The following is a 27081-nucleotide window of genomic DNA, read 5'->3' on the forward strand; positions in this document are numbered from 1 at the left end:
GATGCAATCCCCTCCCACCACCGCTTCAGTTCTAGATCGGACGGAAGGGATGCCCTCTGTTCATATCTGCATAGCCTCTCCAGAGTCAATTCCTCATGTCATATCGCTTCCTTGCCTCCGTGAAAGAACCAAAGCGGCGGTGGAGGGGAGATTTCATCTCTCTCTCGATAGCACCTCCTATCATTGGGAGGAGAGGAAGGTATTCCTTCCTAAGACCTAGAAAGTAGACTATCACAGGAAAGCCTGAGATGTGAAACAAAGGGTCGGACGCTAGGTCGAAGCCGTGCTACCACCTCGCAAAGAACACCTGGGCCATATGCAGTGCGATGGGACTCAGCTGCATGAGTGTGTCCGAAGCTGCAGGTGAATCGAACTCAAGGTGGTAGTAGCCACGTCCCAAGGGACGAATGTCGTGATCTTTTCGCGTGTGTTGAGAAGGCTTGCTTGTGACAAAAATTGGCCGCGCGTTGGACAACTACCCACAATCTTGTAAACCAAGGTGGAAGCTTCCAAAGAAGCGACTGTCGAAGCGAGAAGCTGGAGCTCCTCTTCTGAAAAGGAGAGGCAAGGGACGATGGCCTCGGTCGGGGATGACGGAGCGGCTGCAATGGAGTACTCTTGGGGGTTCAAGATTAGAAGATGCCGAGACTTGCCATAGGAAAAAAGCCCAAAAGCAACTAGCACCTCTTGGGAAAGAGGTTGGGGGGAGGGGGGGGTGGTGGTGGGGAAGCAGGCAGTGGAAGATGAATAAAGCATGAGGAAGGAGGGGGCGGAGGTTAGGCGGGTGCCGGGGGTAGAAGGTGAAGGTGATGAGAGTGAGGGGTGCAGGCGAGGAGGGCGAAGGTGTGGCCAAGGAGGCGGGGAATGTGGGCGAGGACTACACAGGGGGTGCAGGTGGGAGGTGAAGGCAGGGAGGGCCAAAGGGCAGGTGGGAAAAGGTGGGGAGCGTTGGTGGGAGGCTAGGGGCTATGCACGAAGCGCACAACAACGGGACGAGTGAAGTGTAGATGTGAAAGGGGGTGATAGATGGTGCTATCGGGAGAGTGATGAAATCCCATCCTAGCGCCGCTTAAGTTCTAGATTGGATGGCAGGGATGCCCTCTCTTCATATCGGCATAGTCTCTCTGGATCATGTGATATTGCTTTCTTGCCTCTGTGGAGCTCCTATTTTACAGAGAATGGAGTATTGTGGCCTTCCCACAGGTAATCATGCTCTTTTGTGTGTAGAAGAGAGTGGAAGAGAAGCGGAAGGAGATGGAAGAGAGAGAGAGAGAGAGAGAGAGAGAGAGATGATAACACACAAAGGAGAGGGTGGCACCAAACAAGAATGATTGTTCTAGATAATACTCCCACTATGTACGATGCTTTTATAGGTTACCAAGGTCTTATTTTTTGACCCTTGCTAAGAGGTGGTTCACACCTAGTGTCTTCACACCAGACTTCGACTATTCCAACAACCCCCCTTGGAGCAAAGGTGGTGAGACCCAAACACAAAAGAAGCAACCAACCTCCAACTTTATCATATCACTACAGAGAGGCGAACTAGCCGTGCTATTTCCTCAATTAGCTTATGATTGATGCTGAGATTATTGCTTAGTCACACACAACACCCCCCTCCCCCCCTGTTGAAATATATGATGTATAAGGTTAATGATGAGAGGAAGAGGTGTGAACACACTCAAATAAAGTGGGCATGTGGGTGAAAAAGGAATCTAGCTTTAGTCCAATCCTAGTCCTTGGTGGATCCTATATAATGGGCAGGAGACTCTACTTTTTGTAACAACATGAAGGAGAAGGGTAAGTCAACTTTGGAGTGGCTGAAATAGAAAGTAATACAAGAAGCTTTCTATACATCTTGTATCCTCTCTCAAGCTATGGTGTCTCCATGATAATTCAGTAAGTTGTTTATGATTGTTCATTCTTTCAGACTTTGCTCTCCTCTTGTTTCCATTGCTTCCGTTGTTGCATGCTCTAGATACCCATGATTCTTAACATGGTATCTTAACCTTGCTAAGGTTAAGATCCTCCTACAATCTCTCTCTCTCTCTCTCTCTCTCTCTCTCTCTCTCTCTCATAAGCCATTCCCAAGCAAGAAGGTGGTGGTAGAAGAAGGAGAGGAGCTTCAAGAAGGAGCGACGGAGAAAAGCAAAGTTTGAAGAGCTTCATCAAGAGGAAGACCTCATCACTAACAAGATTTTGAGGCTTGGAAGAAGAAGACAACGATCGTCATTGGCAAGAAGAAGAAGAAGAATGAAAAAAACCGCTGTTGTAACTCTGTCTAGTTTTTCCGTCAAATATTTTCGTCAGCGTTTTTCTGTCGACATCTCTCTTCGAAGCTTTGGAGCCGTGCATAGAGAGCTTCTTTGTGAGAGTTTGAAGGTGCGAAAGTTGTACTGGGCGGGTCTTGTGAGCCTCGTATTAGAAGTCGGGCCGCGGCGGCTTGTCTAAGGGCTTCATGCTGGTTGTCAACGGAACGTAGATGGCAGCGTTGTCCGTCGACGACGACGGGGCAGCGTTGTCGGTCAAACAGCAGCAACAACAGCGCTTACAATAGCAGCATCCAGTATCCCCTCCCTCCCCCCCCCTCCTCCTTAGCACAATGAGCAGTGCTAACTCCTGTAGTAATAGCATCCGGTAACGGCAACACCAACGCATCAACGCACAGACCTTCAGAATCGCCGTTTGCGTTTTTTCAGAAAGGGAAAAAAAAACATCAAAGCCTCAAAGGTTTTTTTAAGTTTTTTTGAAAAACCTTTCTCTAAGGTTACCTTTCTTTTCTAAGGTTTCTTTTAAAACCTCCTTATGGTTTTAAAAAACCTTTCTCTAAGGTTACCTTTCTTTTCTAAGGTTTCTTTTAAAACCTCCTTATGGTTTTCAAACCTTTCTCTCAATTTTCAAACATTGCCAAAAGATTCCACTTGCTCTTGTTCATCAAAGTACAAGAGGTAATTTTTTTAATCTTTGAATCCGCTCAAGCACATCACTGTTCAAAACTTGAATTTTTTTTTGGCCTTGTAAAACAGAGTTAGACACTACCCTTGTTTTTTGCAAGTGGTAAGACCTCTCCTACCCCTATCACTCATGTCGAAGGAGATGGGAGCCTCGATTGAGAAGTTTGATAGTGAGGGTTTCCATCCTTGGCAAGTTCATGTAAAATATATGCTCATGCTGAAAGGTTTATGGCCTTAGGTAAAAGGTATCAAGAGGGTAGACCTTGAAGATCTGGAGTGGTAGAAGATGATGAGAGGGTTCATGCCATTATTGCCCTTCATATTTATAAGAAACTCATTTATCTTGTGGCAGGTATGAAATCAACAAAAGAGGCTTGGGATGAGCTTGAGAAGCTTTATGGAGCCAAGGTAAAGCACCCAAAGATTGCACTTAAGGTTAAGTTTTTTGGTCTTGAAATGCATGGGGGTGGCTCTCTTGGAGACCTCGTCAGCAAGATGAATAGCATCATGGGACAATTTGCAAGCATTGATGCCAAAGTTAAAGAAGATAATGCTATTGCCGTGCTCTTGAAGAGCATGCTCCCGTCGTTCGATAGCCTTGTAACCACATTGAAGCACCTTCTTGATCCAACATTTGAAGATATTGTTGCAGCACTTCTTGAAGAAGATATAAGGATCAAAGCAAAGGATGAGTCTACATCTACATCAAAAACTCAAGCCTTTGTGATGAAACATGGTATGTCTAAATTCCAAGTGAAATGTACTTTTTGCAAGAAGAAGGGCATGTTGAAGCTCAATGCTTCAAGAAAGATCCGTCAAAGCGAAAATGTAATAGGTGTGGTGAAATAGGCTATTTTGGAAGAGATTATACCAAAGCTGTTACTAAGGTTGAGGAGAATTTTGTAAGTTCCTCACATGCCGAGTAACTCTTCTAGTTGAGGAGTGAAACATGCTTGCTAGAATTGAGAGTGAACCACATTACTCTATAACTCATCCCTTTTGTAAAAGCCTATCATATAAATGCTACCTACCTTATCTTCTATCCTATGGGTCTTTTTTGAACTTCTATGTCGAAGCTCACCTTGTCCCATGGTGGCATTGAGAGGGGGTGTTGAAACTTGAAATATATGATGTTACAAGGTTAAGGATGAGAGAAGAGGTAATAGAGGTGTGAACAAACTCAAATGCAGTGGGCATGTGGGTGGAAAAGGGATCTAGGGTTAGCCCAACCCTAGCCCTGGGTGGATCCTATATAAAGGGTAGGAGACAAGAAGCTTTCTATACATCTTGTGTCCTCTCTCAAGCTATGGTGTCCCCATGATGATTTAGTATGCTTGTTCATTCTTTCATACTTTGCTCTATTCTTGTTTCCAGTGCTTCCACTGTTGCATGCTCTAGATACCTATGAATTTCAACACACCCCTTGCGGCGGGGTCCTAACTGGGTTAAGAATACATCTTTGCCTCTTACAGCATCAAGGCATTACAACCATAGTAACAGGGGACGGAGGGCTGGGACGCGAAAACGTCGTCCCGAATCGGCGATTCGTTCCGGCACGGCCTGGGGACGGAGGGGACGCCTGAGGCAGATGCATCACAAGGGGACGCCGTCGCGAGAACGGTGGAACGGGCTACGCAGGTCGGGGATGGGACTGGAACGAGATGGCCGCGGGGCACCCTTTTTTTTTCGTTATTTTTTTGCGTCGTTTTTTGTGCTTTTTTTTTTGTTTTTTTTGTTTTTTTTTGTTTTTGGGGGTAGTTGCCCGTTGCTTCTGCATGTTGCAGCTGCCCGTTGCTTTCCTCCCATTGGTGGCTGGCAGCTGCCCGTTGCTTTCCTCACGCTGGCCTGGCTGCCATCACTCGTGACCTGCAGGCTGCAAGGTTGCACCGCCATGAGCCTATAAGGCTTGTGCTCTCCTCTCTCTCTCTCCCCCGCTCTCTCTCTCTTGGCCAGCCGCCCCACTCTAGAGCTTAAGGCTTAAGCAACAAGCACTCTCCTCTCTCTCTCTCTCTCTCTCTCTCTCTCTCTCTCTCTCTCTCCCAGTGCCCAAGGCTAGGCCCCACTCCAGGCATCGTCTCGTTATTTATAACGGGATGCTACAGTGGCCGGGATCAAGAGGGCTGGCATGCTTCCCACATGGGGGTCATACACGGACCGGAGGCACGGTGGTAGACTACATTATGGGGTCTTTGGAGGCATCACAGCTTGTCATCTCATTCTTCATTCCACCTCGTCCTATTGGGGGAGATCATACATACTTGGCATTTTCACTAGCCGGATCACCAGTATCACCAGCCCCCCACATACTGACGCCACACACTACCATCTACTTCACACATGACATGGCAGACATATACACTGGTAGAGTAGAGGATGGGCTCCTACTCATGGATCCCCTGGCACCTATGGATACCATTACAGCCCAGCTGGCATCACTCCTACACACGGCTGCATTACAGAGCTTCCCACATCGTGTCCACTCAGGAGAGCCTGTGAGATCTGAGACTATGCCCTAGAACAGATGGTATGATGACGAGTGCAGAGCCCTATACTCACGGCTCCGCATACAGAGAGCCTTGGGAGCCATCACAGAGCAGGAGTCGAGGAGAGAGATGAGGAGACTTACTCGCCGCAAAAGGCGGGCCTTCGCAGAGATACAGGAGCTAGAGATCTTTCATTTCTTCACGAGTAGAGATAGCCCTATCTCATGGCGGCACTTCAGAGAACCTCGGACATCGACACCTATTGCAGACCCACAGACATGGCACACATATGCAGAGGGCCTATACCATGCCCCACAGCAGCCACCTATATCTCAGCCCACAGGAGCCTCTACCTACCACAGCTAGCTTCTTTACCCACTCGATGGTAAAGGAAGCTATTCGCCGCCTACAGCATGGACGGGCCGCCGACCATATAGGCCTGCAGGGTGAGCATCTCATATATGCAGTAGATTCTTTGGCTCCTTTTCTTGCACACCTGTTTAACAGGGCACTAGCAGAGGGTTTGCCTGCGGAGTGTGGACGATGCACACCATTGTGCCGATTCACAAAACAGGGGATATGCTCGATCCGAGCAACTACAGGACGGTTATGGTTGGCCACGTGTTGGCCAAACTCTATGGTGTAGTGTTGGAGAAAGAGCTTAGCTAATATGCTGAGCGAGCAGGTTTACGCTCATCAAGGTAGGCAAGCTTCAGGAGAGCTTTCTCTACCACTGACCATGTATTCACTTTGAGATGTATGATTGATCAGGCCAGAGTGAGGAAGAGAAAGCTCTATTGCTGCTTTGTGGATTTCCACAAGGCATTTGACACAGTACCACGAGAGAGGCTCTTTCAGCACCTGCAGTCTCTTGGCATACCAGCAAATATGACATGGGGCATCTATGCATTATATGAGCAGGTTTTTGGGCGAGTCAGATGTCCAGGAGGTATGTCCGAGACTATTGCTAGCACCATTGGTGTGAAGCAAGGATGCCCACTTTCCCCCACGCTATTTGGGTTATACATTGATGAGGTGGCTGACTTCATTACACGGGGAGGTGGAGATGGAGTTGATTTAGTAGGTACCTCAGTACATATTATGCTTTATGCTGATGATATTGTATTAGTGTCTGAGTCTCCAGGAGGTCTACAGCAGCATCTACATGCACTTGATGATTTCTGCACACAGAGGGGTCTTACTGTGAACCTTGGGAAAACCAAGGTTATGGTCTTTCATACATCGAGACAGGGCAGGAGTCAGCTGACATTCACTCTCGCAGGACGCCAGGTGGAGGTGATGACATCATACGTGTACCTAGGGGTTACCTTCTCTGCAGCAGCCACACGCTTCACCATGGGTTCAGCAGCCAAAGCTAGATTGACATGGGGATATGCAGCATTGGCTATGCTAGAGAGACAGTGCCACCAGGCGCATTTTCAGGAGCCCCGGACGAAGGGGTGGCTATTTGACACATTAGTCACACCGGCACTGATGTATGGAGCAGCGGTATGGGCGCCAGGCCTTGCTACCCATTGGTGGACACAGATAGAGAGACCACAAGCCCTCATGATGGCACGCATGATACGCAGCAAACCGTTAGTACCTCATGACATTATCCGAGCAGAGTTTGCTGTGCCTCCTATGATGGTAGAGGCTTTATTCCAAACTATATGCCTGCTAGACAGATTCAGAGAGATGCCACAGGACAGATTGTCATACAGAGCTTTTGAGGCATCTAGACAGCTGGCTGAGGCAGGACAGAGGTCACACATTGGTTCTCACAGCATGGCCTAGACATGGATCATCTACCACCATTCCAGTATGACAGGGATGCACCACATATCCGTCTCTCTCATAGTGAGAGGAACAGAGTATTGAGACAGGACCTATGGCAGCTCTATACACGAGAGACATGGATATCGCCTACACAGCCTCTTCCACCGAACATGCTATACTACAGAGATCACTTCATGAGTATCATTGATGATGGATTTATAGAGAGGCCTAGATACATGGAGGGCTTTTTACCACACAGCTCCCGAGTGGCTATTGGTCAGCATAGAGTTTCATCACATCGATTGGAGATCGAGACTGGCAGAGCAGCACGGATCCCCCGAGAGGAGAGGGCATGCAGATTGTGCAGAGAGGAGGTGGAGAGTGAGGAGCATTATGTATGCAGATGCAGAGCATATACAGCCATCAGAGAGAGATATCCCATTTTATTCAGAGAGCCACATTCCCTACGCCAGATCTTTGAGGCAGCAGACCAGCGCGTACTGGGGAGATTCATTCTAGACATATAGCGTCACAGAGAGACATCATTACAGGCTCAGACAGCTCCAGAGGGGGGACGACAGACACAGATTACTACATTTTTTCAGAGATCCATCCCACTCCCAGCCCCTACACAGCAGGGAATTACTCTCCAGAGAGCAGAGACCACTCAGAGCCCGCAGGAGACAAAGGACACTGGGCTTTCGGACACCATGCCTATACCAGAGAGAGATGACAGAGATCAAAGCTCATTTTCACACAGAGGGTGCGGAGCGACTGGCTCGATTCAGAGCAGACCCAGGCATGTTCTTCAAGGAGCTGTGGACACCCCCTTCATTGATGTATACCATTTTATACCGCCAGTATGGTACAGGATGGAGCTAGCTAGGTTGCATATCATGATTGTATACTCCATGCATATAGCTTTGTATTCTCCTAGTAGTAGAGCTCCATCCCCTCCCCCACTCACTGTGCTTATTGCACTCCCAGATTCAGCTTTTTAGTTCAGTACTTTTTCATTTTGTTGGGATGACAGAGGATACCCCATACAGGTACACCGATTTGTCTCATAGACTGAGTTCGGTCTTTTGGAAGACGTTAATAAAATCTTTCTTTCTTTCTTTCTTTCTCTCCCACTCCCTCTCCCACGGGCCACTCTCTCACTCACTCTCTCTCTCTCTCTCTCTCTCTCCCACTCCCTCACTCTCTCTCTCTCTTCGTTTCCTTCCCTTCGCTTTTGCGCCACCCTGCCGTGCTTCTGTGCCGCCCTGCCCCCCTTCGCCGCTGCGCCGCCCTGCCCTGCTTTGCTTTTGCCGCCCCGCCCTGCGTGTCTCTCTTCGCTTTTCGCCCGCTCAACCCGCTTCCCCTCCCCCCCCTTCGCTTTCTGCCCTGCCCTGCCCTGCTCTCTCTCTCTCTCTCTCTCTCTCTCTCTCTCTCTCTCTCTCTCTCTCTCTCCCTCTTCGCTGTTCGCTTGCCTCTCTTCCCTCTTGGGCTGGCCCGTCCCCTCTTTGTCCCTTTTCCTACCCACCCTTCCTCAGGCCCCCAAGGCAACAACATAACTCTCTCTCTCTCCTGAATCTCCTCTCTTTCCCCTACATGACTTGAACCCCCCCCCCCTCCCTGTTGCTGCTGTTTCGCACTGGTGTCATGGATTAATTTTTAGTCCATTGGCTGTGGGAAGTTCTGCAAAAAGTCATGGCCAAGACCGGGTTTAAAGAGGAGCTCGTGAAGGTGGAGGACAAGCTCGGCACAATTATCAAAGAAAACAAGAAGGTGGTCGACTCTTCCGTTACCGCAATCATAAACCGCCTCTCCAAACTCTTGAAGGGATTTGACAAAATCCAAGAGCTCGAAGAGAGATCTTCCAAGCAAGAGGCTGAGATTTCAGCCTTAAAGGAGGAACCAGTGGAGGCCAAATTGCATGCTAAAAGTCAAGCGGCTGAAATCTCAGCCCTCAAAAAGGAGTTGGAAACCACTTCAAAAAGCAAGCTTGAGGATGGAAAATTGAGCTGAATACCATCAAGGAACAAATGAGGATCATTCGAGAGGAGGAGGAGCAACATAAAGAGAAGACATCTTCATGGGTGGAGGTGATCACAAAGACACAAAAGAAGATGGACGAGGCGGAGAAATGGATTGAGGTCGCCAAGAAAGGGAAAGATAAAGAATCGCCACCCATCCCCACTCCCACCATCATCAACATGACCCTTGAAGAGGAGCAAAGGAGGAAGACCCGGGCCTTACATGTACGAGTGTCCGGTCTAAAGGACCGTGATGATGCGGAAGGGGAAACCAAGGAGCTCTTCTCTATGATGGGCATTGAAGCCACGCACACAAAGGCATGGAGAGTGGAAAAGAAGAGAGAAGGTAGTGGGGAATCTTCTAAGGAGAGAGCACTTATCATTTGTTTCCCCTCCATGGAAGCGAAGAAGGACTTGAATGGGAGAATTAGGGTTAGAGTAATTCATGTGTGGGAGACATACACAGAGAAACAACAAGGGAGAGAGAGAGAGAGTTGTGGGGATAAGTCAACTCATGGGAATGAGTGTGTGACTTCCCTATCACACATGTATATTGCACTAGTACACATAGTGCACTTAGTACATTAAAAGTACTAAGTGTACTATGTACTATAACTTATGGGCTTGTACACACTATAAGGGTGGGCATTATGCCTTTACCCCAACAACCTCCCACTTAAAGGCAAAGTGCCCTAAATGAAGGAAAAGAAAAATCAGCATGTACATGAGAATATACAAGGCCATATCAAGGCTGAAAACTGGCCTCATCCAATGCCCATCAAGTGTCTGCAATGAGCAAACCGCTCCGGAGGCAAACTCTTAACAGATCAGCCGGGTTGTCATCCGTATGAATCTTAACAAGCTGAATTTGCTTGTTCTCTATCACCTCTCTGATGAAGTGATACTTCACATCCACATGCTTCGTCTTTGCATGAAAGATAGGATTCTTTGCCAATTGGATGGCACTCTGACTGTCACAATGCAACAATGGAATATCCCCTGTATAGCCCAAATCAACCACTAACCGAGATAGCCATAATGCCTCCTTGCAAGCCTGTGGCTGCAATATACTCAGCCTCTGTAGTAGATAAGGCAGTGCACTTCTGCATCCTGGATATCCATGATACAGCATCTCCTGTGAATGTAAACACATAACCGGTAGTAGACTTCCGGTTATCTGGATGACCGGCATAATCCGAATCCGTATAACCATGCACTAATGCATCCTGTTTGCCAAAACAAATGCACATATCGTGTGTGCCCTTCAGGTATCTCATGACACCTTTCACTGCTTCCCAATGCTTCTTGCCAGGGTTGGCCATGTATCTAGAAACCACTCCCACTGCAAATGCAATGTCTGGCCTAGTAGCAACCATGGCATACATGACCACAAGCTGAAGCATACGGAATCTTGGCCATATCAGCCCTGCCACTATCTGACTGTGGGCTGTCCATAGCACTGAGTTTCACATATGGAGGCGAAGGAGTACTAGTCTTCTTTCCCCCGTCCATATTGAACCTCTGCAAAACTTTGCCAATGTATTCCTTCTGAGACAAATACAACACATGCTGATTTCTGTCCCGAAGTATCCGCATACCCAAAATGTGATTTGCATCACCCAAATCCTTCATATCAAAGGTTTGATGCAGCCTCTGCTTCAAGGCATCCATCTCCTTACGAGATTTCTCAGCAATCAACATATCATCAACATACAAGATGAGGATCAATAGACTGCCATCCAAAGCTTTCTTGGTGTACAAGCAGTGATCTATGTCACTTCTCCTGAATTTCTGAGATTTCATGAATGTATCAAATTTATGATACCATTCCCTTGGTGCCTGTTTAAGCCCATAAAGACTCTTTTTCAGCTTGCATACAAGCTTCTCCTTTCCACTTACTGCATAACCCTCTGGCTGCTGCATATATATCTCCTCATGGAGATCACCGTGAAGAAAAGTAGTCTTCACATCCATCTGAATCAAGTCCAGATCATCATGCGCAACCAAAGCTAACACAACTCTAAGTGTGGTCATTTTGACCACTGGAGAGAAGATCTCCTCAAAGTCCACACCATATTCCTGCTTGAAGCCCTTAGCCACTAACCTGGCTTTGTATCTTGGCTTTGCATCTGGTGCAACTTTGAGCCTGTAAACCCACTTGCATGGCGAAACCTTCTTGCCTGCAGGCAAATGCACCAACTTCCATGTTCCATTTTTATGCAGAGAATCCATCTCTGACTTCATGGCACGCTCCCAAAGAGCCTTGTCCGCCCTCTGTAAAGCCTCCTTATAACATGAGGGCTCCCCACAGTCAGTGAGCATCAAATAGTCAACCCCTGGAACAAACCTGTCAGGGGCTCTGGAGGGTCTAGTGGACCTCCGTACCCAATGACCATCATTTGCAGGTTGCTGTCCAGCCTGCATATCACCTATTGGTGGCTCCTGTTCCATGCCATAAGTCTGAAAAATCATGCCCGGTATCTCCTCTAACTGTGGTATATCCATAGGGATATCTTCTGCCATCTCTGGCTGTCCATTTGGACCATTTTCAGCACAATTTAAGGGCTGGTTTTCCTGCTGTAATGGCTGATTTACAGCCCTTGGTTGTTGTCCATGATGTCCATCATCATCAAAGATGACTCTGCTAGGCTCCTGTTGCCTTGCAGGCTCCTTATACATGCATGTTTCATCAAAAATGACATCATTGCTGCGTATAATCTTTCTATTCACGGGATCCCAAAGTCTATACCCCATTTCACCTCTGTCACCATATCCTAGGAATATGCATTTGTGAGACTTAGGATCAAGTTTGGTGCGCATTTCCCTGCGTATGTGCACGTACGCAACGCAACCAAACACTCTCAAGTGCTTGTATGACGGAGGCTTCCCTGTCCATACTTCCTCTGGCACTTTCCCACCAAGCCTCGTGTTAGGTGACCTGTTTATAAGGTGAACGGCTGTCATAACAGCTTCAGCCCAAAAGCCATGAGGTAATGCAGCATGTGACAACATAGAACGGACCTTCTCCTGAATGGTCCTGTTCATCCTCTCTGCTGTCCCGTTTTGTGGAGGATCATAAGGAGTAGAGAGCTCCCTCTTGATGCCTTTAGCATCACAAAAGTCCTGAAACTGTTTGGACATGTACTCTCCACCATTGTCGGAACGCAAAGCTTTCAGTGTTTTGCCAGTTTGATTCTCAACAAGAGCAACAAACTTCTCAAACACTGAGAATGTATCACTCTTCAAACGAAGAGGATAAACCCACACCTTGCGTGTGGCATCATCTATAAAAGACACAAAGTATTTTGCCCCTCCCAAAGAAAGCTGAGGCAACTCACATACATCTGTATGCACAAGCTCTAACTGAGCATCTTTCTGTCCAAGAGCTTTCTTGTGGGGGCACTGTAGTTGCCTACCATATATACAATGCTCACAAAACTGAAAACTTGAAAACTTTAGAGAAGGCAAGTAACCCAAACGAGACAATTGCTCCATTCCTTTGACACGCATGTGTCCCAACCGGCTATGCCACATAGAGATTTTCGGCAGCTCGGTTGCATTTACATTAGCATGGTGACAAACACCTGCATGCATGAAATAAAGAGTGTCCACCTTAGAGCCTCTGGCAACAACCAGTGAGCCCTTACTAATCTTCCACTTTCCACGACCAAATGTGGTAACATAATCAGCATCATCAAGCTGTCCAGTAGAAAGCAGGTTCTTCTTGATCTCAGGCACATGCCTGACATCATGGAGCATAAGCTGTGAGCCATCTGAAAACACAAGCCTCACATCACCTCTGCCAAGAATCTTGCATGCATGGTTATCACCCAAATAAACCACTCCTTCATTGCCAGCAGTATACCTGACAAACAAGTCTCTGCAACCTGTGACATGAAAGGAGGCACCTGAATCAATGATCCATGAGTGCATACCATGACCACCTGTAAGAAGTGAATGGGCATCAAGTGAAGACGTAAATAGGACCTCATCCTCACTGCCACCTGCATGTGACACATTAATTTCTTCAATCTTGACTCCACTTTTGCCCTTTGGCTTTACATCTTTGGCTTCATCTTTCTCTTTGTCTTTGCCTTTTCCCTTTTCCTTTTGATCATTTTTCCATTTGTAGCATTGCTTTTTAATGTGTCCCTTCTTGTCACAATAATGGCATTCCAAATCCTTTTTGGAGCGAGACTTGCTCCTTCCCCGTTCTTGGCTTTTTCCCCTTTGCTGGGATCTCCCACGTGCATTCATTGCATTGGACTTTCCAACAGAGTTGTTTTTCCTGTTCATCTCTTCTTGAAGAAGAGCACCCTCAACATCTGCATATGACAGCATAGCATGCGAATTGCTAGTGGCTGTCCTGAATGTGTCCCAACTCTCTGGCAAAGTGCATAAGAGAAAAGTGGCTCTGAACTCATCGTCCATTGCCAACTTTTGATTAATGACCTGGCTGGCAATACCATTAAACTCATTTAGATGGGCTGTCATAGACGCCCCTTCCTTCATCTGAAGACCTATGAGTTTCTTCAACCAATACACTTTGCTTGAGGCACTTTGTTGGGCATACAAGTCCTGCAATCTCTGCCACATTCCCTAAGCTGTCTTCTCTTCACGAATGCTGAAAAGTAATGAGTCTGACACAGACAACATGATAGTAGATCTTGCCAGCTCATCCATATCTTCCCACTCTTCAGCAGTAAGAGAAGCGGGCATTACACCTCTTTCTTTGATAGGCTTGTGCTGCTTTTTCTGGAGCAACACATTGTAGCATTGGGTTTGCCAAATATCATAATTATGCGAGCCTTCAAGCTTCTTGATATGAAGCAATGAAGAGCTCTCACCTGTGGTTGCCATAGCAAAATGCAACCTGTCAATGCCTGACTCCCTGCAAAATGTGCAAACATTGCACGAAAAGCACACAAAGTGCTCACAGTTGTTCTCCCAAGCTTTATCTCCCACTGCGGAAGCAAGAATGCAACTTTTCTCCCACTTTATGTGATGAAATCACCAAAATCTGGTTGCTGCAGATTTTGGACAGCACCTTAAATGTGCTCTATTGCCCTTCCAAAGTACTGTACAATAGTACCAATAGCTCAACAATGATGTACCAAACCTGTACCGGCAAGTACAGCAGCTGTAAATGAACCTTTTGCTCACTCAAATCAATGTGCAGCCATGCCAAAACTTGCACAAAGCTGTGCCAAATCTGTACCAGCAGGTACAGTAGCAATAAATGCTCTCCTGGCTGTCCAAATGAGTGAAAATCAGACTTTTACAGTCCCGTACACTGCATGCAACAGTCCCGAACAGAAATTGGGCAAAAGCCCCTTGACTGCAAGCTGATTTCTGAGGATTCAAGGCATAAATGTCTTGCCTGCTGCTTTGCCAAGCTCAACAAGCATAAAATCTTGAAAAGCCCCTTGATTTAAGATCAATTACTGATCATACATGGTACATTGACGCACATAAAGGCATCCAAAGTCTCACGATGCTTCCCCCTGACCACATATACATCAAAATAATGAAAGCCCTTTGATTTACAGGCACATTGAGTGCTTGTCAGGCATCAACACATTGCCCAAAGCATCAACTGCGAGTGCCTGCATGCAAATCAACCAAATCGGCACAAAAGCCCCTTGATTTGCACTGGAATTTGCTGCAAATTTTGCAAATCAATACAATCGGCACAAAAGCCCCTTGATTTGCACTGCAATTTGCTGCAATTTTGCCCGAATGTGCGATTTCTCACATCATACAGCATGTATGAGTGCTTAATTGCACAATTACATCAAAAGCCCCAAATTTCGACATCCAATTTCTCGCAAATTGATCCTGATTGTGACCAATTTCTTGCAAATTGATCCTGATTGTGACCAATGTCACCCAATTTTGCCAATTTTGCTCAAAATTGAGCAATTCGACACCTGTACTTGCTCAATTGTTGATTGTACTTGCGCAATTGCAAATCCCAAAAAAAAATTGAGAAAAATACCTTGTAATTTCTGATTTTTCTTCAATTTGCAGGCTGAATTTTGTTGTTGCAGGAAAAGGGGGGTTGATGATTTTTGCTGTTGCAAAAAATCTGATGCTGTGCAGAAGGGGGGTGATGAAGCTGCTGTAGCTGTACACCCACGCTGCAGGCTGCCTACGCTTAGCTTCTGGGCTGCATCCAGTATTGGAGGGCAGCGTGTAGGCGGCCTCTCTCATTCCACCAGGCAGCGGTGACGTGTAGGCTGCCTCAGCAGAGCAGCGATGGCCGATACACGTGTTGGGTGTTCACGCGCTGCTTTCGCCTAGCGCATCTACGCCCAACGCTACACGCGTTTTCGCTCCGATGGACTTGCTCGGGACAGTCGTGAAGAGCCAACGTGTATTACGCTTTGTAGCGCTACACGATCAGCGCCTTGTTGACGTATTCGCCTTCGCCTGTGTTTCCGCCTGCTTCGCCTTGTCGACGTATTCGCATGCTTCGCCTAGCGCCAGTCTACACCCCGTGCGCTGCTACGTTCACCGCTTGTGACCAAGCGTCTGCTGTAGGCGCCTGTTGGGCAGCGTGGCTGCTGCCTGCTGGGCAGCGTGGGCTACCTGCTCAGCTGCCTTTTGGTCGCTTCTGGCCTCTTCACACACAGGCTGCTGAATGGGAGAGTCGAGCTGCTGCCTGCCTGCGTCAGAGAGGTGATAGAAGAAGAAACCCCTACAAGCCAGTGATTCAGCACTCGAGAACAAAACCAGGGCTCTGATACCAGTTGAATGGGAGAATTAGGGTTAGAGTAATTCATGTGTGGGAGACATACACAGAGAAACAACAAGGGAGAGAGAGAGAGAGTTGTGGGGATAAGTCAACTCATGGGAATGAGTGTGTGACTCCCCTATCACACATGTATATTGCACTAGTACACATAGTGCGCTTAGTACATTAAAAGTACTAAGTGTACTATGTACTATAACTTATGGGCTTGTACACACTATAAGGGTGGGCATTATGCCTTTACCCCAACAGGACTTCTTGAAGAGACGTCCTACACTCAAGAAGACGGAAATATTTCTTGGAGATGACCTCACACTCTTGCAACTTGCCCATATGAAAGAAGTTATGCCCGAGATAAGGGCAGCCCGAGAGAAAGGGAAAGTGGCCTTCTATAGAGATGGTAGAGTGGTGATTATGGAGAGGCGCTCTTCATGACGGCGCGAGACCTATGGGACTACACTCAAAGTTGCTACTTGGAATTGTAATGGATCTCTACGCCTTGATGTAGGGGCTTTTGAGGATAGTTTCACTGGGAGGGACATCATCTTCTATTGTGAGACGCAATAGGCTCCTGGACAGTCCATGCCACATGTTAGTGGATACCGATGGGAGACAGTTTGTAGACAGGAGACTCGTTCTGAGCATAGAGGACGAGGCTCAGGAGGAGTGGCAGTATTGTTTAGAGAGGAGCTACAGCCACTGATACATATAGTCCGCAGAGATGAGCAGGCTAGGTACATGTGGGTTAGACTGAGGGCAGAGACGGGCAGATATCTCTACATTGCTATATGCTATTTTGCTCCTAGTACATCAGTGTATGCATCACCTAGCGGGCAGTCTCCCTTTTCTATTTTGGATGATGACATTTGGGAGTTCTCCAGGGATGGTGACATCATTCTCCTGGGGGACTTCAATGCCAGGACGGCCCATAACCAGACAATATTTTATGATACCTCAGAGGAGATGTTGAGGGAGCTTGATGTCAGGGATATAGGCCTATCTAGACTCTCACAGGATGAGGAACATACACTGTATGGGCGGTATTTGATATACATGGGGACTGCACATGGATTGGTCATCCTGAATGGCCTACAGAGATTCCCGACATCGAGCGGTTTCACTAGCTTTCCACATCGGCATGGTGCTAGTACAGTGGACTATGTTATGGCTTAGCCCAGTCTCATTCCCTCTTTTCAGGATTTTATGGTAGGCACTAGGCTGTTGGAATAGCAGTGGATCATGCTATCTTGTCCTTCACTCACATTTCAGTTCAGCACCGCTCCATTGGGACAGGTCTTCATACACACTCGTTATACCTTTACGAGGGAGACTGACACCGTGTACACGGATGAGATATACAGACGCTTATGTGCCGAGGAGCCGGGACGGCCATTAGATGAGCTCACTCAGATATTGATAGAGACGCTTCATGCTGCAGCATCAGAGGCATATCCCCATAGTCAGCCTACACGGAGACGATCTGGGAACATGCCCCAGAACAGTTGGTATGATGTGTTGAAGGAGAATGACTCAAACACAAGAGCTTGCAGCCAAGGAAGTGCAGAGGAGATAGAGAAGAGTGAGAGAGAGAGAACTCACACGATGCTCAAGAATATCTTGATGTCTTATTGAGGCTCAAGGGAGACCTCGTATTTATAGAGATACAATGGTAAAGTTAGGGTTAGGTCTAATATGGGCGGGCGCCCAACTTATGGGGCGCCCGGCGGACCAAATACAAAGAATGTCGTTACAAGGCCCAAATGGGGGCCAAATGTACAAGTAAATATATGGCCGCGAAGCTCTCGAAAAGAGCTACGCGATGATCAAGGTCCGGAGGCGAAACTGGGACTTTATACCCAACAACCTCCCACTTAAAGGGCCAGTGAAGCTCCTCTAAGTGAAGCTATGTAACTCCCACCCACTGTCGACACATATCAAGCTGTGCTTTTGGCAAACTTTTGGTGAGAGCATCTGCAGGGTTCTCATGAGTGCCAATCTTGACCAAACTGACCAAACCATCATCTAGCACCTGTCTGATGAAGTGGTACCGTACATCAATGTGTTTGGTACGAGCATGAAACATGGCATTCTTAGCCAGGTATATGGCACTCTGGCTATCACAACCAAGGACCGGAGCCCTCTCTGGCAATCCAAACTCTGTGACAAGGCGTGCTAACCAAATGGCCTCCTTAGAAGCCTCTGTGGGTGACGGAGATGTACTTGGCCTCAGTAGTAGAAAGTGCTACTATCCTCTGGAGTCTAGAGCACCAAGAAACAGCACCACCTGCAAGAGTATAGATGTACCCACTAGTAGACTTGCGGGTATCAGAATCACCTGCCATGTCTGAATCACAATAACCCTGCACCTCAAGTGGACCTTTACCATACATAAGGCATTTCTTCTGTGTCCCCTTCAAGTACCTCAAAATAGACTTTATAGCATCCCAATGTGCTTTGCCCGGGTTGGACATAAAACGATTGACTACTCCCACTGAATGAGCAATGTCTGGCCGTGTAGCAACCATAGCATACATAAGAGATCCACAAGCAGAAGCATAAGGGATCCCACGCATAGTATTGGCTGCATCATCATCTTTTGGGCAATCATCCTTGGATAGTTTAACATAGGGTTGCAATGGAGCACCCAAAGGCTTAGAATCAGCCATGTTAAATCTATCAAGGACTTTCTGGATATACTTCTCCTGCGAGAGGAAAAGCAACTTCTGTGCTCTGTCCCGTCTAATCCGAAGACCCAAAATATGTTCAGCTGAACCCAAGTCCTTCGTAGCAAAGGCTGACTTCAGCTGGTCCTTAAGAGCTTCCAAAACGCTCTCAGTTTTAGTATACAAACAATGATCTGCATGGCTACGATTAAACTTCTGGTTAAGCATGAAAGCATCAAACTTTTTGTACCACTGCCTCGGGGCTTGTTTCAGCCCATAGAGACTACGCTTCAGCTTACAAACCAGATGTTCTTTGCCAGGAATGACAAAGCCTTCAGGCTGCTTCATATACAGCTCTTCATCTAAATCACCATGTAAGAAAGCTGTCTTTACATCCATCTGATACAGTTCTAAATCCAAAACAGCAGTGAGAGCAAACAAAACACGAAGGGTGGTCATTTTGACCACAGGAGAGAAGACCTCCTGAAAATCAATCCCTTCCTTCTGAGCATAGCCCTTAGCAACAAGGCGGGCTTTATACTTAGGCTGGCCGTCAAAACTGTCTTGACTTTGTACACCCACTTGTTAGGAATAGCCTTCCTTCCTTTGGGCAACTCAACCAAGTCCCAAGTGTCATTTGCATGTAGAGACTTAATCTCCTCCTGCATAGCATGCTCCCACTTGTTTCGGAGTTCACAAGACTTAGCCTCTTTGAAAGTAAGAGGCTCACCCTCATCTGTAAGCAAAACATGTTGCAAAGAGGGATCAAAACGCTGAGGTTCCCTCCGAAAACGAGTAGACCTCCGTACCCAATGATCATTGGCTGGTTGGGGGTCAATATCGGGAGGAATCATAATTTCAGCATCAAAAGGCTGCGGGTTTTCACGAACAGCCTGATTTTCAGCATATAGGGGTTGCTGCCCTACACCTCCAGGAGCATGAAGCGGCTGTCCAACCTCTTCTGGCTCAAATATCACGGACTCATTATGTTCAGCCCTTTGTGAAGCATCCTGGGGCTCATTTTCAGCATCAATGGGTGGCTGCCCTTGCTGAAATTTGTCCTTTTTCTGATCACCATGAGAGGCACAAACATTACGGAGCAGCTTTGCCTCATAAAATACAACATCCCGGCTGCGAACCACTTTGTTGGTTGATGGCAACCACACACGGTAGCCCATCTCACCTTCATCACCGTAGCCAACGAAGGTGCCCTTCTCGGACTTAGCATCAAGCTTGTTCCGGTCTTCCTTGCGGATATGCACATATGCATCACAACCAAAGATGCGTAAGTGGTCATATGAGGACGGTTTGCCAGACCAAACCTCCTCAGCGATTCCACCTTTCAAAGCTGTGTGTGGAGATCGATTGCAAACATGAACTGCAGTTTTCAAGGCTTCTCCCCAAAAATCCTGAGAGAGATTAGCTGTGGACAGCATGCATCGAACTCTTTCACACAGTGTACGATTATACCTCTCAGCCACACCATTTGAAGAGGGGCTATAGGGGGGTGTAAGTTCCCTCTTAATGCCATTATCATCACAAAATTTCTGAAATTTAGTACTAACAAACTCACCCCCATTGTCAGTGCGTAAGCATTTAATCTTCACTCCAGTTTGAGTATGAACAAATGCATGAAACTTTTGAAATGCAGCAAAAGCATCATCCTTAGATTTCAACAAAGTGATCCATACTTTTCGTGAGTGATCATCCACAAAAGACACAAAGTACTTTGAACCACCTTTAGATTTAATGGGCATGCTGCATACATCAGAGTGGACCAAGTCCAACTTTTCAGCCTTGCGAGAGGCACGAGAGGAGTAAGAACTCCTATTCTGTTTCCCATACAAGCAATCATTACAAAAATCAAGCTTGCTTCCTTTTGCATCAAACTTGTTCAAGGAGGACAAAATGGAGAGACCCTTTTGGCTCATGTGGCCAAGTCTCTTATGCCAAAGCTCCATGTGGGAGCGTACCTCTGCAAAAGCAATAAACTTACCTGACAAAGCCTGACCATGAAGGCTATATAATGTTCCTTTCTTGCATCCTTTTGTAATCAGCCTTGTGCCTTTGGTCAATTTCCATGTGCCATTTCCAAATATGGCCGTGTATCCCAAGGCATCAAGCTGGCCCACAGACAGGAGACTGGTTTTCAAACCAGGCACATACCTCACATTTGGCAGCACAAACTCACTACCATCCTGCAAAGTCAAATTCACGGTGCCCATGCCTTCAATATTGCAAGCATGATCATTCCCCAAGAACACCTTTCCTCGGGAGCCTGCAGTGAAAGTTGCAAAACACTCCTTGATAGGAGTGACATGAAAAGAGGCACCCGTGTCAATAATCCAAGTCTGTGAAAGCACATCAGATTCATACATCAAGGCATGAATAACATCTGGTTCTGTGACATGCAAGTTATGAACATCAAGAGCATTAGCAGAAAAACACATAGCACATCATCTGAGTCAGACAGTTCCTCTATGACAACACCAGAGGCCACATTGGCCTTGCTCTTGTCCTTTTCGAACTCTTCTGCTTTGCTGGGATTACTCTCTTTTTCCTTCTTTTTGTCATTTGAATGACTGGATTTCTTCTTCCGGTCTTGCTCCATCTTGTAAAACTTGCAATCTGGCTTCTTGTGGCCTTTACGACCACACTGGTAGCATGTAACATCAGACTGCTGGCCCTTGCTCTTGCTTCTACCCTTTGAATTGGTAGTAGTATTTCCCCGCTTGGTCGTCCTCCCTCGTGAAACATTTGCAGAACCGCTAGTCTCTGAGGTCTTCCTCCGGATATCTTCATTGAGAATAGCACCCCTGACTCCATCAAAAGTTAGGTTGGGATTTGTCCCAAGTGACACCACAAGTGTCTCCCAAGAGTCAGGCAAAGTAGTGAGCAAAAAGATAGCTTTCAACTTATCATCAAAAACAGGCAATCCAGAATCCTGCATCTGATTAAGCACCCCTGTGAAAGCAGTAATATGCTCTACTGCATTCTTAGAATCATCAAGTTGCATATTCATGAGTTTCTTGATGAGATGTACCTGGTTCACTGGCGTGGTGATCTGATAGGTGCTTCTCAGCTTCTCCCAGACGGCATAGGCTGTTGTCAGCCCTTTGAGGTCAACAAGAACCTCATCAGCAACAGCCATCTGGAGATAGGCAACGGCCTTTCTGTTCAGGATTCCCCATTCATCATCTGTCATAGCAGCGGGTTTGAACTGCTCAAGTGCAGTATCACATTCCCGCAGATAGAGGATATTCTGAATCCTCACCTTCCAAAGATCAAACCCAGTGCCTGCAAACTTCTTAATCTCTAGTAGACCCTTAAGATCACTTGTAGACGCCATGACTTATCAAACTGACACTTCAGAAAGTAAGCAATAGCAAGATGTTATGTACCAGATACGGGTTGACAGTAGGATGCTCGTAGATTGATGAAACAACTTCAAGTGAAGAAGACGGCGGAAGAGAATCACCGGATGCCGATGTAAACCCGAGGGGCAGCCAGAGATACTGCAAAAGAGGACCGGGGCAGCTCTATATTGATGCTGAAGTGAATCCGGGGCAGTATGTTGCTGTCTTTGGGGCTGCTCGTAGTTCCTGGCTGCTGGAGGCAGCGTCGGCTGCTGCTAGTGGCCGTGGGGCTGCTGGCTGCAGCCCGGGCTGCTTGCTGGTGGCCGTGGGGAACAGCAAATGCTGCTGATTGCAGCAGCACAGCAGCAGAAACGCAGCAAAGGGGGCAGCAGGGGAGAGGAAAACGCAGCAGAAGGGCAGCGTAGAGTGGAGCAGAAAACGCAGGAGAGGGGAAGAGCAAGAAAAACGCAAAACAGGCTCTTGCGCTAAAAAAAAACAGAGCAGCACTCTGAAAGAAAAGAAAAGAAAAAAAAACGCACCAGATTGATGATAGAAGGGAGGTGTTTGACGCAAAAAACGCAGACAATCCCGTAGTCAAGTGGTGGAAGACACCTCTAACTCCATAGCTTCTGCATACAGCTTCCCTCCATAGCTCTGATACCAGTTGTTGAAGGAGAATGACTCAAACACAAGAGCTTGCAGCCAAGGAAGTGCAGAGGAGATAGAGAAGAGTGAGAGAGAGAGAACTCACACGATGCTCAAGAATATCTTGATGTCTTATTGAGGCTCAAGGGAGACCTCGTATTTATAGAGATACAATGGTAAAGTTAGGGTTAGGTCTAATATGGGCGGGCGCCCAACTTATGGGGCGCCCGGCGGACCAAATACAAAGAATGCCGTTACAAGGCCCAAATGGGGGCCAAATGTACAAGTAAATATATGGCCGCGAAGCTCTCGAAAAGAGCTACGCGATGATCAAGGTCCAGAGGCGAAACTGGGACTTTATACCCAACATGATGAGGAGTGCAGAGAGATGAGAGGATCAGATTACAGAGAGAGGTGCTCATGGGTGTTACCACTCACAGACAGTCACGGATTACCTTTCGGCACCTAGTGCGACTGAAGAAGAGGGCTTATCTTGCTCAGCTAGAGAGGGATTTGTATCAGTTATTGTTGGGTTTTATGCTGTGTATGCACCTAGAGGAGTGCTAGTGATCATCAGTAGGTTACTGGGGCACTTTTTACTTCAGTTAGTGGAGGTTTTTTCCCCCAGTTTTAGCTTAGTTCCACTTATAATAGTTTATAAGTGATTTGGCCCACCTGGCACACTTTATGGCCGGACCATGTGAACACACCTTTTAGGTCACTTCTTTATGTGGCTATTGTACTTCATTCTATTACTACTCAATACAAGAGAAGTATTCCCAGGCTTGCTATCTCAGATGCAGCCTCTTCAGGTCAAGCAAGAAGCCAAAGAGATTGGAAGATCATCAAATTGACATCATGTCACGAAGTTCATCAAGAGGATAGCAATAGATACTAGACCATTGCAAGTTTTGACAAAAAGAGCCCTGGAATATTTGTGGACCAAAGTTGAAACAGAATCCTTTGACGCATTGAAACTTTATGCTAGCAAGGGACCAGTGTTGGTTATTCTAGACCTTTTTTGTGGTTGAACATGATGAGCTTGCATTGGAGCAGTCTTGAAGCAAGAAGGCCATACTGTGGCTATGAACATCAAAGACAACAAGGTAGCAAATGCATTATCTTGGCAACCCCTGAGCTATGCAGTTTCTATGGGTTACCATATGGAATTTACGTTGATCAAAGATCTTTATGCTACCAAAGAGGATTTCAAAGATGTTTTGAAACAGATTACAGAATGAAGATTTGGTGACTTCTTAGGTCATCAAAAAGGGGTTTCTTATGATGCAAACCCGTTTATATGAGACAGGATTTTGAGGCCAAAAGTGACTACAACTCAAGTTTGGAAGAAGCTACTTCTATTGGCTTGGCAGAAAGGACATTAAGCTACATTTTCTAGAATGTTTGGTTTGTCAGAAGGTCAATTTTGATCAACAAAAGCTGGCAAGATTATTGCACCCATTGAATGTTCTATGGAAGAGTATTGCCATGGATTTTATCTTAAGATTGCCAAAGTCAGGGAATGATGGCATATCAACCTTTTCAGGTTACCAAGAAGATCAACCATGTATGCTATCGGTTAGACCTTTCATATCACTGGAGTACACATAATGCTTTCCATGACAATTTATTGAAACCACGTACAAGTTACCCCCAGAGGAGCCTGTATCGAAGGATCCACCAGGGTGGAAGAGCCAGAACAGACTGTGTTTCATTCTATGAGAAAAAGAGAAAAGACAGTGGTCAGAAAGTTCCTCTTGGAATTCGAGAGTTATTCACTATTGGACGCGAAATGGATGCCAAAAGAGTACTTCTAGGACTATCCAGATATACTTGGAGTTTATAAGGAAGCAGTTGGTTCAGATGTATTTGAAGTAGAGGCATATAGACGTCTTGCGAACAAGACAAGTTCAAGCGGGAGGGATTGTACCTCTAGCCCTCTTCATTTTATATATATATTGGACTGGAATTGATCATTATTCTGCTTATATAATGGTTACTTGGACATGCTCTAGTTTGGGTGGCAACAATGCCCAATAGCCCACGGAGCAAGATTTGTATTGGGTGGCAACGATGCCAAATAACCCATTGGATGGCAACAATGCTAGAATGAGATTTATACATGGGAGGCAACGATGCCAAATGTCCCATTGGACGGCAACGATGCCAGATATCTTGGATTTCACAGTCGAGCAGTCGTTGCAACCAAATGGCCCAGATGATTGTATTGGACTTCACAGTTGGGTGGTCATTGCGACCAAATGGCCTAGATAACTGTATTGGATTTCACAGTCGGACGATCAATGCAACCAGAAGGCCCATATGACTATTGATGAACTCTGGGGCAGTCCTAGTGACCAGATGGCCTTGAGGATATTCTCAGCAGTTTCCCTCAAAAGCTAGATTGCTCAGCACGGTTTTTGATGAAACCAGAGTCCAGACATGACAATCCATGAACAAGAGGATCATTACTTGTGCACTACATACTGACGTATGTTTGAAATTCTTTGACTTTCTGTGCTATTTTTGATGTGTGGACAATGCTTCAATTTATGACATGTGATAGTCCACTGGGCTCCAGACTACTTGGAATACCCAGTAGACACGAATGATGCATACTTGTTTCTTGACTAGCTTCTATCTACTTTTTGAAAGAGGTAAGTATGCATTTATTTTATCTAACACATGTGACAGACCATGAAGACGTACCATCAAGAACAAAGACAGTGGTCAAAGATAAGGCATAGAGATGTTGCCAGATAAGCAGATGACACCACAGAGGGTAGAGCTTAAAGACCTCAAGAGGCTTGTCTGCCAGCCTGATTTTTGTTGCATGGATGACCATAAGTCAATTACTGGAACTCCACATTCTTTGGCGACTTCTACACAAGCCTTGGCATAGGTCCCTGTCACTTCATTAGTTCGAGAAGGAAGATCTTCACGATGAGCCCCATACCTTTTCCTAGAAAAGAAACCAGATGGACTAAAACTTCAAGTGGAAAAGCAAGCAAAATAATACAAGCAGCTTGACATGGTATGATTAGAAGCCACTAAATGAATTTACCAGGCTGCTATTTGTAGACTTTCCTCGTGTACAGGTGGAGGGGTAATGATTACAACATGAGTGGTCTTACTGAGGCCCTGAAAAAACAAAGCCCCAAATATTTAAATTTCCACCAAAGATTTAGCTGTGAATAACGTATGGTAACATGCATAAAACAACAGAAATCCTTAACCTTTGTGTGTGAGATAATCTTCAAGAGGTTATCCTTGTATTCCAGCAATGGCACATGCTTCCTCTTATCACCTCGGTTGCGTAGCACAGCATCGTTGGCACCAAAGAAAATTGTGACTAGCAGAGGTGGCGATGTTGATGCCTGGAATCAAGTCTAGACGCTTTCTTAAAAGGTTCGCTCCAAAAGAAATGCCTTCATGAAATCAGCCTAAGCATTAGATGAAGATCTGATGTGACTGACATGGTTGGCTAAAAGTGTAGGGTGTGGGAGGACGCACGGAAGGGAGTACTTTGGGAAGAAGAAAGAGCGCCCAGCGAGTGTTGTAGCCACTGAAGCCACGAAGCACCACGTCTGCCTGCCATCTTCGAAACAATGAGGGGCAGAGGCATTCCAAAGAGCCTTTTAGGTGGTGATTAGTGGTGGGTACTTTACCTTGCGGGCGTAGTGATGGGCGAGGGAAGCTCCCCAGCCGCCATCGGGGGAGAAGGAGTGCTGGGTGATGGAATCCCCGAACAAAACGAAACGAGGACGCATCGTCAACAGAGATCGAACCTGCAGTGTTCACAGACTCTATATATATATAACCACACCACTAATCTGTAAAATGTATTAGTTATATTTTAAACTAACACGGTGTTTATGATCTAGCATTCACTCTCAACCGTCAAGGACAGGGTTGCCTGGCCTCCAAGCTCATGCAATTTTTCTATTTCATCTCCCTCCTCTATAGCAGACACACAAGGCCACCTGAAACTTAGGCTCGCCCCCTACTCCTCCTCCTTCAACCTTCACCGCATGACCTCACCTACTCGTTCTGCACTCCCATGCCCTCCAAAGGGAGAGACATCTTGTACCCCAAAGAGAGAGAGAGAGAGAGAGAGAGAGAGAGAGAGAGAGAGAGAGAAATTCAACATTTAGATAAACTTGAAATTTGCAGCCATCTTATAAATTCTCATACAACTTTCCATGTGGGTTGCATCCTCACTCCGTTGTCACACCAGAATGCTTCTTGCCAAAAGGGTGAAGAGAGAGCTCTCTATGCCTTAATGGAGGAACAAGAAAACCGTCTTCGTGTGGTTCTCTCTCATAAAAGGAAGGGGGGAAAGAGAAATCTAATGCAAGAAGAAAACCTACAATCAAACCTATCTAGCATGCTAGCAAGCAAGATTTAATAGCATTCAAGCAAGCAAGAAGAG

At 46.4% G+C, this 27081-nt stretch overlaps 1 protein-coding gene across 6 annotated transcripts in view; it reads right to left on the reverse strand.

The window, feature by feature from the left end:
- Positions 1-26801, reverse strand: part of LOC147621094 (GDSL esterase/lipase At5g62930-like) — a 51970-nt gene extending 25169 nt beyond the window's left edge. The window contains exons 1-6 of one of the 6 annotated variants that reach the window (XM_086823812.1): positions 26633-26651; positions 26318-26437; positions 26163-26240; positions 25886-26026; positions 25714-25790; positions 25447-25611 (exon numbers count right to left, since the gene is read on the reverse strand). In XM_086823812.1, coding sequence (XP_086679938.1) covers positions 25447-25611; positions 25714-25790; positions 25886-26026; positions 26163-26240; positions 26318-26419 — 563 coding nt within the window. In that variant the 5' untranslated portion in view covers positions 26420-26437; positions 26633-26651. Of the gene's footprint in view, positions 1-25358; positions 25612-25713; positions 25791-25885; positions 26027-26125; positions 26241-26317 lie in introns of all 6 variants that reach the window. The other 5 variants (XM_086823814.1, XM_086823815.1, XM_086823811.1 and 2 more) reach the window with 5 other exon arrangements.
- Between the last annotated feature and the right edge of the window lie 280 nt (positions 26802-27081).

The sequence above is a fragment of the Cibotium barometz genome, chromosome 30 (genome assembly GCF_041138505.1).
Source record: "Cibotium barometz isolate CiBa-2024 chromosome 30, ASM4113850v1, whole genome shotgun sequence".
In the NCBI taxonomy this organism is placed as follows: domain Eukaryota; kingdom Viridiplantae; phylum Streptophyta; class Polypodiopsida; order Cyatheales; family Cibotiaceae; genus Cibotium; species Cibotium barometz.